This window comes from Maniola jurtina, chromosome 2 (genome assembly GCF_905333055.1).
Source record: "Maniola jurtina chromosome 2, ilManJurt1.1, whole genome shotgun sequence".
Taxonomy (NCBI): Eukaryota; Metazoa; Arthropoda; class Insecta; order Lepidoptera; family Nymphalidae; genus Maniola; species Maniola jurtina.
Window position 1 is genome coordinate 8,205,694 of NC_060030.1, and position 18,468 is coordinate 8,224,161.

General features: G+C 36.1%; 2 protein-coding genes across 6 annotated transcripts in view; one reads left to right on the forward strand and one right to left on the reverse strand.

Moving 5' to 3' along the window:
• Positions 1–11,805, forward strand: part of LOC123872598 (sphingomyelin phosphodiesterase) — a 26,868-nt gene extending 15,063 nt beyond the window's left edge. For 2 of the 5 annotated variants that reach the window (XM_045916981.1, XM_045916971.1), the window contains exons 2-13: positions 1,118–1,204; positions 1,349–1,830; positions 1,914–2,145; positions 3,702–3,862; positions 4,310–4,482; positions 5,081–5,275; positions 5,660–5,913; positions 6,469–6,578; positions 7,549–7,733; positions 8,427–8,618; positions 10,728–11,253; positions 11,592–11,805. In XM_045916981.1, the coding sequence (XP_045772937.1) occupies positions 1,144–1,204; positions 1,349–1,830; positions 1,914–2,145; positions 3,702–3,862; positions 4,310–4,482; positions 5,081–5,275; positions 5,660–5,913; positions 6,469–6,578; positions 7,549–7,733; positions 8,427–8,618; positions 10,728–10,797 (2,115 nt within the window). In that variant the 5' untranslated portion in view covers positions 1,118–1,143 and the 3' untranslated portion in view covers positions 10,798–11,253; positions 11,592–11,805. Of the gene's footprint in view, positions 1–1,117; positions 1,205–1,348; positions 1,831–1,913; positions 2,146–3,701; positions 3,863–4,309; positions 4,483–5,080; positions 5,276–5,659; positions 5,914–6,468; positions 6,579–7,548; positions 7,734–8,426; positions 8,623–9,885; positions 9,946–10,727; positions 11,254–11,591 lie in introns of those variants that run through there. The other 3 variants (XM_045916985.1, XM_045916991.1, XM_045916997.1) reach the window with 3 other exon arrangements.
• Positions 11,806–11,845: 40 nt separating this feature from the next.
• LOC123872642 lies at positions 11,846–18,465 on the reverse strand. The gene is made up of 2 exons (XM_045917054.1): positions 17,170–18,465; positions 11,846–17,057 (listed from the first exon to the last, which is right to left on the reverse strand). The coding sequence occupies exons 1-2, from the start codon at positions 18,247–18,249 to the stop codon at positions 16,788–16,790; spliced, it is 1,350 nt and encodes a 449-aa protein (XP_045773010.1). The 5' UTR covers positions 18,250–18,465; the 3' UTR covers positions 11,846–16,787.
• Positions 18,466–18,468: the final 3 nt, after the last annotated feature.

Below are 18,468 nucleotides of genomic sequence, written 5' to 3' on the forward strand. Positions count from 1 at the left end.
GCGTGTGTTATATAGAAGGAATTTTATGAGATACTTCATTACGGATTAATTTATCATGTCGTCCTTACGTCAAGGTATTTTATTACATAAAAAATACGTTAAAGTAAATTCTTGAAGTGAAAGACCAACGTCACCTCATAAGATGACGCGATGTTATGAACATCAGGTTTTGTGGTTGTTATTGTATTTTATAGCTTTCTTTTGATACCTATCTAAAAAGTTAAGTAATAATATGGGCTTTCTATTCCGTTCATAGCTCTAGGTTCACACGAGGCTAGATTTCGAAACATTGGAACAGCTTCGGAAATTGTTTTGTGTTTTTAATTTTTATGTCCTTCCCAGAGGGGCAGAGGGCGAAAAAAGTATTGCGCGATTCCGAGAGATTTTGAGTTACATCCCTATCCTCGCGACCTCCATCAGAACCGTACCTACGCCTTAAAGTTTATTTACACCGAAGGTTCTACTTAGGCTCTTACATTTTCTTGCCCTGATGGGTTCCCTGTGCTCAATTCAATCCTAACTTTGCCGATCCATTAGCAACTCATTGTAGCATCTTATATCGTAGCAAAAAATCGATTGTATTGATCAACTCAAACCAGTGGATGTAAAATACGCCTGTTGGCAAAAACTTGGATTTGGTGTGAGATGTCTTTCGTGACCTTCCACGTCTCGCATCCACATGTCAAAACGAACTTAAACGTTGCTTCAAAAAAAGTATTTTTTTTAGTTACTCTCCGTGATATAGCAGATATAGGGCAGAGCTGCGCAAAAGCTGTCTTAGCTTTGGCAATTTATGAGGCGAAGTCCTCTTCGCTACCTCCTTGTATCTGACACGTTGCTCCCGAGGTACAACGAGGCACGTGCTGTACATCTTCTGTGCCGATGCGGATAGCAGAAGGGTTATTTTTACCAACTTGCATCTGCACCTTTTTAATGTTTTTAAGTAATTCTGCATCTGAATTTATAATTCTTTTACATTCACCTAGTACTTACAATCACAAATTACGTGTTTTGAAACTAATCACGAATAATTAAGTTAACATCAGGCAGGATTTAGAAAAAACCCTGGGTCTGTTTTAAAAGGTGTAAATCTCAAAAAGTTTCTTTCTTGTTGCAGATCATCTTCCCCCGCCGTTTCCAGTTATGATTTTAAGAATACCATGGCTTCTACTACCAATAGCCTTTTTTATTCCTACGATATCAGGTTTGTTATTATAACTAGATGTAGATACGTATTAATTTTATTGTTGTTTTTAACTAGTTATTCTTTGGTAAATTAATGGAATAATGTCAATAACTTCATCTCTCAACTTCACTGGAAACACATTTAACGATTATTTATTTTTAGGTAATCCTTTATTTTTACAACAATCTGGAAGAAATATAAAACCAGTTATTAGATGGAGACCTCCGATGGATACTTGGAATTGGGCGGAAACACCTAGAAATGATGAACCATTCTTTATTCCTTCTAATTTTACTCACAAGCTACCTCCGTCCGCTAACGAAACAGAACTTATTGCTCACATGACGGCGCTGAGACGCAATTACTCAAGACTATTGTGGGATAGTGATAAAAGTTCAAATTTACCTCTCTTCGTGGACAAAGCTTTAAAACTATTAAATTTAAAACAAGTTTACTATGAAGTGGAACATTCTGTGATGTCCAAGGTGTCTTGTACAGCATGTAAGGCAGGAGCCGGTCTACTGCAGCATTACATGAGACTCGGAAAGAGTAAAGAGGAAATTAATAAAATGATATATCAGTTTTGTGTTTCTCTAAACATACAATCTGCAAGAGTCTGCGAAGGCATTACGAGGCTTTTTGGGGTAAGGATTGTCGATTTTGATTTGAAACAAATCACATATTATATTCAATACATAATGCTAATTGAACGTGTATTTTGTTTAAGAGTGAAGTTGTATACGTATTAAAACGTATCACTATAGGCCCAAATGAAATATGCAGTTTTGTCATTGGAGATGCCTGTGGAGATGTTTACAACCCATATCACGAGTGGGAAGTGGCTTTCCCTCCAGTTCCAAAACCAGAAGTGCAAGAGTTAGATGCGCCTGTTGAAAAAGCTCCAACGTTCAAAGTCCTTCAAATATCGGACACACACTTCGATCCCTATTATGCTGAAGGTAATTTATTTATCCAAAATTCGTTTATATAGCTACGTTGATGTTGTCAGTATGTAATATGTAGGTTGCTTATACGTTAAATTAAACAAAAGGTGATGCACAATTTATGTAGGTTAGATTAAGAAATATCAATTAAACAATAGCACGTAAGCTTTCGAGATAATTACTGTTTAGTCTCTTAAGGGTCGACCATAAGCCTGCACCAAATAAAGACGAATTCTACAGCTCCGTCTTCCATCATTTAATCCATAAACAAAAGAGATATATTTCATGGCGACCCTGCCAATTGGACCATTTTAGTAAAATATATTGAAGAAAAAAGAAAGAAGAAACAGCGAGCAAAGGGAAATTAATCAAGAAATCATCAAGAAAAATAATCATTTTGGCGCAAAAACCGAAATTACCAGCATCATAAGAGATATATTTCAAGTATGTATAGGAAATACTTAGAAAGAAAAACTAAGGAACATTTATTTGAGGTTCACGAAATAAAATATAAAACGTGCACTTTTAAATTTCAAAATTATATAACGAATATAACTAACTAAATGACTACAACGTCAAACTCATTTATTCAAAATTGTACCCAACATTTTGACTGTCAATTGTTGAATATGTAAGAAAATTATTTATGTACTTAGGTAATGTATAATTAATTACGTAAACTTAAAACTAAAGTTACAAGGGTTCTAAAAGCACCGTCCGATAATTTTAGTACTAAGTACTTGAATTTGACCGTCAATAGCGTTTATTTCTTTTTAACCCCCGACCCAAAAAGAGGGGTATTATAAGTTTGACGTGTGTATCTGTGTATCTGTCTATGGCATCGTAGCTCCTAAACTAATGAACCGATTTTAATTTAGTTTTTTTTATTTGAAAAGTGGCTTGATCGACAGTGTTCTTAGTTATAATCCAAGAAAATCGGTTCAGCCGTTTGAAAGTTATCAGCTCTTTTCTAGTTATCACTATAACCTTCACCTGTCGGGAGTGTTACAAATTTTTAATTTACACTTGTTGTGATAAGAAATCAAACAAAGAGAAATAAAAACTGAGAAACAAATGTACATACAACGGCGATATATGCATAATATTATCAAGATCACATTTTAAACTAGCATAATAACAATTATATAAGGAGTAATAAAAAATTTATACATTTTTTTTTTAATAAATGAATTGAATTTTATATTGAACTAGATGATTCCCGCGAATTTATCCGCGTGGATTTAGGTTTAAATCCTGTGGGATGGGAACTGTTTGATTTTCCGAGATAAAAAGTTGCCTATATCAATTTCGGGCATGCAAGCTACCTCTGTACCAAATCCTATAAATAGGTTAAACGGATGGGCCTTTAAGAATCCCGTGGGAACTCTTTGATTTTCTGGGATAAAAAGTAGCCTATGTCCTTCCTCGGGACGTAAGCAAGCTCTGCACCAAACTTCATCAAAATCGGTTGAACTGTTGGGCCGTGAAAAGCTAGCAGACAGACAGACACACTTTCGCATTTATAATGTTAGTGTGGATTGGATATGGATGGAGTGCATTTATTGTCACAGGTGCTAACGCGGAATGCAACGAGCCTCTTTGTTGTCGCGCGTCCAACGGCCCAGCTTTGACTCCGGGCGGAGGTGCTGGGCGTTGGGGTGACTACCGCAAGTGTGACACACCAAAACGCACTATCGACCACATGTTGAAACACATAGCAGACACACACACTGTTTGTATTATTACTCCATTTATCAAGCTTATTACCTCACCGTCAACCCATAGATGACCCACTACTGAGTACGAGGTTCCTCTCAGATGAGAAGGATTCAGGGCATAGTCCATCACGCTGGCCAAGTGCGGTTTGGCAGACTTCTCACAACTTTGTAAACATTATGGAGAACGCTCAGGCATGCATGTTTCCTCACGATATTTTCCTTCACCGTTAGAGCAAATGATATTTAATTACCTACTTAAAACTCACATATAATTTTGCAACGCTAACAACCGGCATTGAACCCCTGAGCTCCCGTATAGGAGGCCAACCTCTTAACCAGTAAGCATAGAAATAAGCATCACCGGCTTTTTTAGCTTTTTACTTATACCTACTCAAAACATTGTATGATTGATTCTGGACATCATAGAATACCAAATTGATTTCCATAATTTGACGTTTCAGGATATAGACTATATTTTATGGACCGGAGATCTACCACCGCATGACGTATGGAATCAGACAAAGGAAGAAAATCTTAAGGTCCTCCAAGAAACTGTTGCTCAAATGTCTGATATGTTTCCCGGAGTTCCGATCTTCCCCGCTCTTGGCAACCACGAATCTTCACCAGTAAATAGGTAAGTGAATACGAAACGGAAAAAGTTTTAGCAATGAACCCATTCGCCATAACGATAAATTGATTAGGTCATAATAGTTCGAGTAATGGAAGTTTAATGTACTAATGATGGTAATGAAGCCAGATTATTATTTATCAGCTGCAACAAAAAAAAAAAAAAAACTTTTTCACTGCAAAGTAATTCCGTTAGAGCAGTTGAAACAGTATCAGCTAGAAGATTCTAGAAAAAATGAGATCCACGTAGGTACTATGAAATCGTACAGTATACTTTTTAGGGATCCGTACCTGAAGGGTACCAACGGGACCCTATTACTAGCCTCCGCTTTCCACCCGTCTGTCCGGCCGTCTTTCCATATCCTATCTATCTGTCTGTCTGTCTGCGGACTGTACTTATCTCATGAACCGGAACAGAGTGTGTATTTCTATTGCCGCTATAACAAACATTTCAAAATGGCCGCCCAACAAATAAATAAAAAATTGTACATAGTGGTATCTTTACCATGGTAGGCCCTTTATCTTGTACGATGATACGAAAGTATTCGTGTGCAAGTTCGGCTCGCACTTGACCGGTTTTTATGTTTATTTATTACATTTTCCAGCTTTCCACCGCCATATATCTCTTCGCCAGAGTCCAACATCGCCTGGCTGTACAACGAGCTGGACGCGCAGTGGCGAAGATGGCTGCCTGCTGGAGTATCGCACACGATACGTCGTGGAGCATTCTATTCCGTGCTTGTTCGTCCTGGTTTCCGGATCATATCAGTCAACATGAACTATTGCAATAACAAAAACTGGTAAAATGTCATCATTATCTTCTTTATATTCCGTTTTGTCTATCAATCTTAAAGAATAACACGAACGTATGAAATGTATGGACATCTATGTATACAGGGTATAAAAAAAATCTTATTTTAACTGTAGGTATTGTACAGCTAAATTGATAATATTGTTGTTTGAAAAGTAAGCCTCTAATAAATCGGATTGTTCTTGATACGCCATTGCTACACAATTACTAAATGGATGCAAACTAAAATTCTGCTAAGTATATATTGTGTGATGGTACGGAACCCTACGTTGGCGAGTTCGACTCGCAATTAACCGATTTCATTTGTTTAAATTGCACTTTTTCGTGTTAAATATACTTAATTTGTGTTGAAACTATGAATATTGTCTTTCAGGTGGCTTTTACTAAACAGTACGGATCCAGCAACAGAATTGCAGTGGCTGATATACGAATTGCAATCTGCCGAATTCAGTGGTGAAAAAGTTCACATAATCGGGCACATTCCTCCTGGACATTCGGACTGCCTTAAAGTATGGAGTAGGAACTACTATGCTATAATCAATCGTTACGAATCCACTATTACTGCCCAGTTCTTCGGTCATACTCATTTCGATGAATTCGAGGTGTTTTACGATCCAAATGATTTAGGTTTGTATGAATGTTTTTTTGCGATGAATTTTTTCATCGTTAAGTTTCTTGTCTACCTATGGCTTTGCATTTTAACATTCTCATTTCCTATCAAATGTGTACAAACTACAAAGGACACTTTATTTTGTGGGTAGGTACTTACCGTTTTGAATAGGTATACCTACAATAAAATTGTATTAAATATAACTAATAACCGATTAGACTCATGTGATTAGTCGAAGTAGGCCCGACTAGCTTCGAACCTATCCGGGTTCCTTTTTCAAAGAGCCTGTGCTCGCGAAGATGCGACGCGAATGGGAGTTGACACTCAGCGAATAAGTAGGTATACCTACACGTGTCACGTGAGTCCAGTCGGTTATTATTATTTAGATATTTAGAATTATTGTTAGGCACATACCTTTAGCTGCAGTTTCCACGCGGCAATGGACTGATTGCTGAACCCTTTGACCAAATTGTATCAATCTTCTAAAATCTTTCATTTAAAGTATTTAGCATCACCTATATCTGTCAAAAAAAAATATTGTGTTATTAATTTCATGCAATTTATTTTTCCAGGAAGAGCTACAAGTATTGCTTACGTGGGTCCATCAGTAACACCTTATTATGATTTGAACCTAGGATATCGAATATACTATGTAGATGGAGATCATGATTCAACGACTCGAGTAAGTCAACAGTATTTACAACTTAATTAATTTAACATTACGGTGATAGCCTAGGGGCATCCCCCTCTAACTTTACAGAGTCATGTGCGTTTTAAGCAATTGAATATCACTTGCTTTAACGGAGAAGGAAAATATCGTGGGAAAACTGCATGCCTGAGAGTTCTCCATAATATTCTCAAAGGAAGTCCGCCTATTCGCTCTAGGCCAGCGTTTCTTTTTTTTTGTTGACGCTGGGGAATGCATTTACGCATCCCCCCGGAAGCTAGCCAGCCAGCCGTGAGGCAGCCAGCCAGCTGAGGGAGGGTATGTGGGGCCGAGAGGCGACCGGAATACCCAGGCGGTCTTCTTTTAGAGGGGAGACCTGTGCTCTGTAGTGGGTCGATGATGGGTAGATCATGATGATGGATGATGAATATACATAGCGGGTACGTAGCTATGTAGCATTGTACCACGAAGATTTTAAATTATCGATATTTCGACCCAGTGATCATGACCGTGGTCGCGATAAGATATCATGGTACATACCTTCGTAAAACTGTGGATCTACCTACACAGTTTTACGATACCTACCTGCTAATATTAAGCACTAGAGGATGCCCGCGACTTCGTCCGCGTGGATGTAGGTTTCTGAAGATCCCGTGGAAACTGTTTGGTTTTCCGGGATAAAATGCTTATGTCAATTACAGGGACGTAAGCTACCTCGGTACCGAATTTCATATGGGTTTTTAGGAATCCCGTGGAAACTCTTTAATTTTCCGGGATAAAAAGTAGCCTATGTCCGTCCCTGGGATATAAGCTAACCCTGTACCAAATTTCGTCAGAATCGCTTGAACTGTTGGGCCGTGAAAAGGCCGCAGACAGACAGACAGACATACTTTCGCATTTATAATATCAAAGTATGGATAAGTCGTTAAACCACAAAATAAGTAGGTAAACCTTAAATCGACATTAATGCTCTAATTTTTAACAGCTAGTCGTTGATCATGAAACATGGATTATGAACTTGAAGGAAGCGAATTTATTTGGCTATCCGATATGGTACAAGCTGTACTCGGCACGGTCCGCGTATATGATGCCATCACTTCGGCCGCAAGACTGGGATGCATTTATAGACAACATGACTTCTAAGGAGGACGTCTTCAACTTATATCACAAGTAACGTTTATTATTCAGCACATTTCGCCAGATTAGTAGCAATTAGCGTAGCATTGATCTGAATTAAAAGTACTACAAGGGTGGGTAACCTTTAAGTCTGATAGATGCAGTCCAATTATACCTATTATTATACGAAATCCGACTATTGCAATTTTTTAAACAACTTTTACTGTCGAGTGGTTCTAAGACTCCTACATGATTTCTATATCATGAAATAGTAGGAAGCTGATTTTTTTTACCCTTAAGGCATGATTAAGGTTAGTCCCATAGACCATAGTAAAAGTTGTTTAATTATAACGATAAGTATACCTACTTACTGACTGACCTTGAATAACTCACATAAACTGTATGTAATGACACACTTAATAATATAATTATTATTATAAAGCCGTCGCTGTAGTTTTTTGCACCATGTTAGGTATGTTACTTATTACTTAAAATCTTTGGAAGGAATGCATAAGATGTAGGTATGAATACCGTACTAAATCAAAATTAGTCATATAGAAATAAATACGAACAACTGACCACTCCATTGATATACTAATCTTTAGGTATTTGATTCGATTGATTGAAAAAGGAACTAGTGAGATACAATGAGAGTTGGATTAATAGGAGGCTGCCTGAGTTACGTAATAGACTATTCTCGGGATTTGAAAGTATCTTTGGGTAAAACCAGTCGTATTTATGATTCAGACATTACTGGAAAAATAGTCCGCGTCGCGGCACATGCGACGGCGAGTGCCGCAAGCGGCTGATCTGCGACGCGCGCTCGGGGCGCTCGCACGACCGGCGCGCGCTGTGCGTGCACATCGAGGCGCGCATCGACGGCGCCGCGCCCGCGCCGCAGTCCTGGCGCGCCTGGCTCTACAATGGCCTGTCCGTCTCGTGAGTTGTACATCATGCGCGCTCACCACATCTGCTTGTTTCCTTCCTGTCACCGCTTTCACAATCCATTACTTGGGAACTATAGATTAGTGACGATTGTCCGCGGGGGGCAAAAATGTGAAATATATAGAACTGCCTCGTTTTAACTCTGTCTCAAGTTTAAGCAAAGTCAGAGTGCGCTCTATGGATCTCACCCTAAAATTGGCCCTTCCGCAGTCGTGTATTTAGTCACCTCTTTCGTGGTACGAAGTGAGAGGCGAGGCTGGGGGTGTATGTGCATTGTTTCTTCAATAACTCTGGAGGATTGTTCTATGATTAAAATTTATGTAAATACCTACTTAATTGTAAAGTAAAAAAATAAAGGGTGTTTAGAAAACCGTCTACATCTTCATACTTCCATAATAAAGCATGTTGCTTACGAAATAACCGTAGTTATAAGTAGCAGCAGGTAGGTACTGTGGTGGAAGTAGAGCCTAAGCACACATAAGTTTATGTTTGTAACATAATTATAATAAACTGTCTGATTCCTGCGACTTCGTCCGCTTGAATTTAGTAGGTATTTATGTGGATTCCATTGGAGTTTTTATTTCCGGGATAAAAGTAAGCTATGGCCTTCCCCAGGCTGCAGGCTACCTTTGTGCCAAATTTTATCAAAATGGATTTATTTGATGGGCTTGAAAACCTAGCAGACATTCGTATTTATAATATGGAAGAATGGATGTAACGAATATGCCCGTTTTTAACCCCCGACCCAAAAAGAGGGGTGTTATAAGTTTGACGTGTGTATCTGTGTATCTGTCTGTGGCATCGTAGATCCTAAACTAATAAACCGATTTTAATTTAGTTTTTTTTTGTTTGAAAGGTGGTTTGATTGAGTGTTCTTAGCTACAATCCAAGAAAATCGGTTCAGCCGTTTGAAAGTTATCAGGTCTTTTCTAGTTACTCTAACCTTCACTTATTGGGAGTGTTATAAATTTTTAATTTACACTTGTCTCAACAATACCTATCTGCGAATGAATACAATTTGGGTGTCTATCCGGTTATAAATCTTTCAAACCAAAAAAACCTAACTTTTATTATTATCATTCTAATTCCTGTAGTAGATTTGCTTGGCATTTGGACTTTGGACTTGGCACTTAGACCTAAGTAAACCAAGTAGTTATTCCCTCAATAACATCTAAAAATACTGTTTTTGTAAAGTAGCCAACTTACCATAACACTTGCTAATTGCTAAGTAATTAATCCTGTTTTGTATTATATCTCACAGACCTAGTGTACAACAAGTTTAAGTGGTGGTGGAAATCTTTTAGGTGCTGCACGGAAAAAGGTTGGTGAAAAGAATTTTTGTACATAATTTACTATTAGGACACCACGAGCGAGTGTATCGTTGAAGACGATGATGTAGAGGGCTCGATAAGAGATATTCTCTTAGCAGTAGGTACGGCGGCGCAATGCTCACTGACAGAGTGGAGTGGAGTGGAAAATACTAGCGGCGGCGAGGTGCCGCCGCTAGTATTTTTATTTACTTTGACAAACCTACGGTTAAAATTTTATCCATGCCGCTCCTCGCGCGGCACTTGGGTCTCAGAAGCTCGGCGGGCAGGTTTAGAGGTGCACCGCGCGAGGAGCTTGCCTAGCTGAATCTAATCTCTAGCCAATATCACCGTGCTTTAGCAGCTTCTCAATGCGACGCTCCTTTACTTACCGCGCTGCGACTCTACCGCCGCGCTTCTCCACTCGCTGCACTCGATCTGCGCTGGCCCTTATATTTTATGTCAGTGACCAACTTACTTTGGCTTTTCTTTGAGATTTAAGATACTATTAGACAGGAGAAAGGAGACAGCGTTATATTGCTGGCATAAATCTGTCTCGTTTTAACTTTGAAACTTAATTCTGAGACAAATCCAAGGACGCTCTATACATCTCACGTGCTAGTGCATATTCTACAGAGGTTCGAGCCCGTGATCCTTAGTCCTTAGGATTACATTGAGCTAAGCACCTACCTAATCTAGAACATTTCACTAAATTTCTTTCCCGCAATAATTATACTTGTTAGGTAGACACTTCCATCATAAATAACGTTTCTTAGATCATTTGTTTTCATTTCAGAATGTCGATGTTAATGCAAATACCACAAGTGGCTTACCAGATACCAAAGTATGTCATGGGCCTCGGCTGAGTGATGAGTCGGAAACTTGGACACGATCTGAGACAAAAATACTCAGCACCACCAGACTTTTCTACCAGAGCAAAAATAATTATTTAGTTATTTATTTTTAGAAAAAAAAAACATACAAATAGCCTTAGTAACTTTTGTATCAGAGAAGTACAACTTTTAAAAGGCAGATCCACATTTGTGCACGCGCATGAACCGTGCATATGCCCACGAGTGGTTTGCGAGCGGTTCGCAGACGGTTGGGAGTGAATACAAACATAATATTACACGTACAATCTGAGAGAGGACTCGCCATATTTCCTCTATGTGACAATTACTGTCATGTCAAAAGTACCGTTAACAGTACTTTTGAAATAATAATTGACAAATAGAGCAAATGTGGCGAGTCGTTTCTCAGATTGTACGCGTAATACACGCATTCGAACATGCACGTGCGCAGGGACAGTGACGCATCCAAAGGTACAAGGAACCAAAAGCTTAATTTGCTATAATCCGCCAAACCAACGAAATCTGTATTATACGCAGCACCACACAAATTCCAACACCACTCGCATGCGGTTCGCCCCGACACCGGGGCGAACCGGTCTAATCTTTGCAATTAGATATTGTAAGGTCTACATCTCCTGAGGATGCTCCGGTGTCGGGGCAAAACGCGCGTCGAGTGGTGTTGGAATTTGTGTGGTGCTGCGTACCATACAGATTTCGTTGGTTTGGCGGATTATAGCAAAATAAGCTTTTGGTTCCTTGTATATCATGGACTTCGCAAAATAACGCCTGCTTCTATAATGCATCCAAAGGTGTTCGATGCGCGTTGTACATGCAGGGTCCGTGCGTGTGCGTAAGTGCGAATCCATTTTTAAAACTATGTTGTAATAAAACATACTTATTTAAATATTTTAAAACCGTTTATGTGCCTTAGTGTTTGTAAATCGATGTCAAAAGTCTATCAAGTGTAAGTTTGTAAATATTCTTTGTAAATTATGTAATTATAACTTTACGTTAAGATTTTTATTTTTGTTTTATTTAAAAGTTGCAAATAAAACAAGGGAGGTATTATTATATTAAGTTTTATTAAAATTAGACACAGAGAGCTTCTCAAGCATTCGCATGTTCAATTGAAAATTAAGTATTTAAAACTACTTACAATTCGTAACGTAGATGCTGAAATAACACAAACTTAACTTACAGCATGAAAATAAAATAAAAGTGGAAAGTTTATCAATTAATTATCTGTAATAATAATTATTACAGACAAATAATAGGTATACAATGGCTAAAATTAAAGAGATTTTTAAACAAAATATCAATTGCAATCATTTTGGATAATAAAATCATATATTTACAAATAAATAAATAAATCTATTATTATTAATCTAAAATTGTTGGAATTGGGAAATGCTAGACATGACATTGCAAACTTTTTTCAAATAGTCACTTTCAAAATACTAATGGTTCCTCCTGAACGTCGCTTTGGGGGTATTGATTAACGTAATACCCTTCAGGTCCAAAATGTTACGTTTAATACATAAATTATAATTTTTATATTGTATATTTTAATTATATGCACTCATTCAGAAGTTATAGACTCAAACGAACATATTGGAAAAATTACGAAAATGAATTTGAAATAAGTTTACTTCTGTTTTCGGGAGATACCTACTACTTAGTAACAAGTGTTTTGAATCACAAATTTATCAATTGAAAAATTACATCCCTTCTATAAAATACTTAATTGACACACACAAACACAAAATATTAATTCTAGATTAGATCGGAATTATTGAGGTAGAGTTGAAATAGTTACTCTAACTTCTTTGTGATATAACGAAAAATATAAAAATCAGACAATATGTGATACCTATGATTAAACTACATTTATAAACAATCCTGAAGCATTGAGATTATATTATATATTCTGTGCCTGTTGGTGGAATTTATAAGACAATTAGGTACAACTAGCTGTGTATGCCGATTTTTATTTTTTGTTAATACATTAAGTACCGAAATTACCTTTTAAGTAATTAAAATATCCCTTGCTTTAACTGTGAAGGAAAACATCGTGAGGAAACCTGCATGCCTGAGAGTTCTGAGTTCTCCATAATAAGGAGTGTGAAATCTTCCAATTCGCACTCGACCATTCTGATACGACTATCCAAAACTACGACTATCCAAAACCCTTCTCACTCTGAGAGGAGACCAGTGCTCTGTAGTGCGCCAGCGATGGGTTGATCGTGATGATTACTTTGTGGTTTCAAATCAAATCTTTTCTATATATCCCATGATTTATAGATCAGTCTTATCCGAAACTACACGACATGCAGTCAGGTGTTGTAAGTTGTATGTAATCAATATATAAAAGTTAGGTATATGAATGGAAAATGGTAGGCATTTGTTCTTATGAAATATTAATAATATAGATAATAACCCGATGTATATTAATAATTGCCTCGTAACATAATCCTAATTTGAAAAATTACGAAAATACTGTTGTGAAATTGTGGATGTAATTTTTGACTTTATTTTCAGAAATGATTTAAGTTTTAACTAAAACTATATTAAAAAACACTATAACTACGAAGTTAATCGTTCAAAAACTAACTTAAATGACTCTTTTCATGTTAAAGTAATAAAATAGTACTTATTCCAATTTAAATATTTACAAATTTAAAATACACATAAAACCTGCAAGTATTGGTCCCAAGGCTTAAGCCTTTTATTCTTCTTAAGGCACATTAAGATAATATTAAAAATGAAACTATTAATTATTATTATTACTTTTCCGGTTAAGATTAAAATACTTCGTTGTTTTGTACGAGATTTTACCTTCTTGTCCAATGACATAATCTCGTATGAGATGTTTGATACTGAATCCCAATACATATAAATATTATATACATACTTAATTAGCTTTTAAACTTATTCTGTATCAAAATTGTGAAAATTGCTTATGGTGTAACTAAAGTCCATCGGTCCGTCCGTCACAGCTGCTTATTTTAGTAAACGTATGTCGAAAACGTAAACTTGAAGTTTGGAATAGATTTAATAATGATTGCCCAGTGCAAGAAATATTACTTATTACAAAAGCGGCCGAATTTTAAACTATTTTTTTTAGATCAATTGGGAAATGACATTAAAAGCTTCATTTGCACAACTTAAAATAGATTTTTATTTCCCTAAGTCGCATCTTTTTAATATTTTTTTTGAAAAATGACTCAAAAATATCATGCGCCTTATTTCCGAAGTTCGCAAAGCGAAAAATCTGAAATAATTAGAGTTAATAAAGGTTTATAAAATATTACAGGAATTCTAAAAAATTATTTGATTTGATTTAAAATGAATCTAGTGATGTCTTTCTAAAGTTTATTTTTAATGAGCAATATTTTTTACAAACAAATATGCAGTCCCGAACGGGATTTATTTTTGAGGTAAGCAGCCGAATAAATTTTATCTAACCAAAAAACTAATTGGTATACGTTTCTTTTTAAGATACAGGACCCTTGGTGCACGAGTTTGACTCGCACTTAGCCGGCTTTTAAATAGATACGTTTGTTTTAGGTATACATTTGACTAACTTTAGAATACTGCGTGCATGGATTTGGATTTTGGAATGAAAGAAATGTACTAACCGCAAACGCTGCGCAAAATATTTTTTGTCGCTGTTAAGCCTGTGTTATAGCGGTTTTAAGAACAGGTTTGAAACACTCATGTCGGCAAATGGGCACGAGTTTTTTAGTAAACTTCGTGTGTTGTCGTTCTTAACCCTTCAATATTTACCGAAGCTTTTCAACTCACATTCCCTTTTTGATCAGGATATTGGCACCTATTACCAACTACCGTTATAAAACAAGTTTTTAATATAAGATTGAGTTGCTACTTTGGCCCATGTTTTTCTTACCAATGTGCTACTTTACTGTTCTTAAAGCCACAATGATATGTAATCTCCATATTATTTCACTAAGGTTAAACGATAATTCTAACCAAACGAATATGCGAGTATGCTACTCCACTCTGTGTGTTATTTAAATTAGTTTTTGTACGGCACTTAGTCCGCGTTATATAAATAGCCTCGGCAATAGTGTAGCTATCTATCAGTGAAAGAATTTTCCGAATCAGATGATTAATTCCGGAGATTACCATCTACATACAAACTCACAAGCAATTTAGCATTCCAGTCCGATACCATGTAGAAACCGATATGGGGTGTGGGCTTAATACAAACAGTCATACCCCTTCCAAGTTAGCCCGCAACTATCTCAGCCTATGCTGTATCATCAAGAGAAGTTACAGTCAAGAGCTAAGTTGCAGTGGAATACAAAACGCGAACAACTACCTCTTTACAATGTTAATATAGACTAATACGGCTATAAAAACTTTTTAGAGGTGGTGACATTTAGGAAGATCTGCATGGCATTGGCTCGACTTATCATCCAGTCTTATGTGAATGATTGATTGAACAATATTATGTTAGTTGAATGGCCAGTTTCACTGTAAACTAATATCTTTAAACACTGGGGGAAAGTCAATAATTCAGAATTTTAACTATTTTACTTATAACCGGATAAAGAACCTAAGAACTGCTGCTGGCAGTTTTTTTTTTCTAAAAATAAGAATGAAATGGAACATTTCGAATTAAAGACTAGAATAAAATAAGAGTATTATAATATTTTACTTGTTGCAGTAAAATAATAAAGTATTTTAAAAAAACACAGGTTTGTTACACCTGCTAAGATTATCTTCCAATAATTGAGAAGTTATTACATAAAAATGATAAAATACAAACAATGCAATGTTATATCACTTACTTTTATGAATGTTTGTTGTGATAACTAATGTGATTTGAGAAAATTGACCAAGTACATATTCGAAAAAAAATTATCAACAGTATCTTAAGATATCTTAATTATCAACTTAAAAAAACATATACAGTGATGTTGCAAACTAAGTAGTAATTTTAATAACTCTAATGAGTAACTATGTTATACAAGATTTATTTCCTAAATAAGTGAGGTAAGACATTGTCAAACAGTGCAAAAATGTTGTGTGCTTTGAACCGTAAAAACTGATGATATGACTGAAGTATTACTTGTAATATCACAGTTGATGTTCTTTGTACTTATTATTAACTGAATTTTATGACAAAAGATCCCAAAAAATTTAAATCTAGCATAGTATAACTAGTTACAATTAAAATTATAAAAACCCTTCAAAATTTTGAGCTCAAATTACTTAATACATAACAAAAAACTGTCAACCTTATGTTATTGTTTATGGCAATATAATATCAGTCTATTACACTATCCTACATCATGGGTAATCCTCCGTGAGAATATTCTAGTAGTAACAAAAATTTTCTAAAAGCATTAAACTTTAGCATTAAACAACTTTGTATACACACATCCTTCTTTTGGACTGAGCTGTCATTACTATACAGAAGTACACACAATTTACAAAAGGAAAAAGAGGCTTACGTTTGGTTTAGCAGATTACAGAAAATTAAGATTGTCGTTCCTGGAACACGTCATTCATAACTAAATATTCAGAGATACTATCCTTCTTTGGGTTTTATTTCATGAGGGGCAATGCAAGCAGCAACAGGACAAATGGACAATGCTAAATGGATAGACAATTGGGCTGGTTAAGTACTTAATACTGACTTAAGTAACTGAAGGAGTGAGGTAACTACATTGTAGTAGTGGTATGCTTTCATTCTAAAAGATTTAACAAAGTTGTTGCCTTTAGAAAATTTTGAAAAAATTGTAATACATCAGCAAGAGGTATTAAAGTAAATTGTTAATGCTGTCTACTTTAAAATTATCAAATAAAAAATGGCACAAAATCAGACCTGGGGAATCCCCAATTGTATAAAATCAAAATTATTTCATACTAATCTCTTACAAATGATTTTTGAAATCATCATATCTTTGGGTATGGAATGCAAACAAAACCTATGTAAATCACTGGTACATCAGAATACAATTACTATAACATTAAAGTCACAGGAGTCTTCGTAAGTTTTTTCTGCTTTTCTTGGTGCCTACAGCATATGTATTCTTCTTTCTCTTTGAAGGACTAGGGCCATCAAGGTCGTATTTAAAGCAATTCTTACCTGGATGCCTATCACACTTGCAAAACCTGCAAAACTGGTAGGAGCAACTGACACTGGTGCATTCGGCCCATTCCTCTCCAGAACTTTCTTCTGTAACTTTGGCAGGTTGTTGACATCGCCCACAGGATAGCTGCTGCCGTAGATCTAATGAGGCAGCCTAGAAAGAAATCAAATATATATTTTAAAGCAAAGTTTTTTTCCGATGTTCTGCATTCAAATTCCAGGGAGTAAAGTGAAAAAATCATCAGTTGCCATTACACTTAACTTACCTTAGCAAATCTTTTGAATTTTATGGTTTTAGGTGTTCCTGGAGGGCTAATAGGAATACTTGTAGTCTTGGTTAAAATATTGTGATTATTTAACACATTGTGAATCTCCATTAAAGGTCTTATTTGATTTGTTTCACCACTCTTTGGAGTGGACATTTTATTTTCCCAATTATCCCTTACATCCTGAAGGTAGTGTAAATACTCCTGCTTTTTAGACTTCACCTTGCTGACATCTTCCCAAACCTTTTCCCAGAGAGGGCTCACTAAAGTAAACTTATAAATATCTTCATTTGACAAATAACTGAAAATTTTCATTATTGGCGGCATAACATTTGCTTCTTGATACAACATCTTTATTATGTCAATTTTCTGATTTGGCCTAAACTTATATGCCTTAGCAGCACTATTGTGAGGTTTTATAGGCTTGAGGATTGGTTGTAGTGCTTGTGTGTCACACAACAGAGAGTGCATAGCAAAGTTAAGTTTCTTTACTGGTTTTCTTGGGTTCAAAGGACTACTCAACTTGCAATTACTTCTACAAACTTTTTTAATTGGTGTTGTAGGATATGGAGTGTGCATATGTTCATTTTTTGAGCATAAATCTCCAGCTATGAGATCTGCAGAATCAAAACTTACAGAAGAATAAGATCCATTGAACTTTTTATCACTAAACCTTAGTTTACATAAACCTCCAGCTATCATAGTTGTAGGAGTTGGGATGGAGCCACAGTTGACATCTCTATTTTCTGGTTCTCCATTATACGCTCGTTTGATACCTCTTCGATTTTGTGGTGATTCTGCATAACTTTCTCTTGATCGGATAATTCCTGCACTAAACTGCAACGTTGGTCGAAAATTGACATCTGATTGAATATCATAACAGCCCACTTGAAACTGTCCTGTAAAGCCAATTTGGCCCTTGAATATCGGGTTGAAGTTTTCACTGGATATCTCTGAACACTCTAATGAACCTGGGGTGTATGAAGTATGGTAGCCGCTATCTTCAGTCTTCCAATAACCAAAATTATCGTAACTTAGCCCTGGCGTTACAGGTTCCATATATTCAGAGTGAATATCCATTGTATCGTTACGAATGGACTTGAAGTTACAAAACACAATCTTTAAAGCACATTGCACATGGCTTGACTCATTTTGAAAGTTTCATTTTATTGTAGAAGTGATTGAGTGCAGATTAATTAACGGGATAGCGTAAAACAAAATGGTTTTTACCAATTATCTTAAAATTATTTACGTTACACTTCGTAAATGAACATAAAAGCCCTCTTGACAGCTATAGGT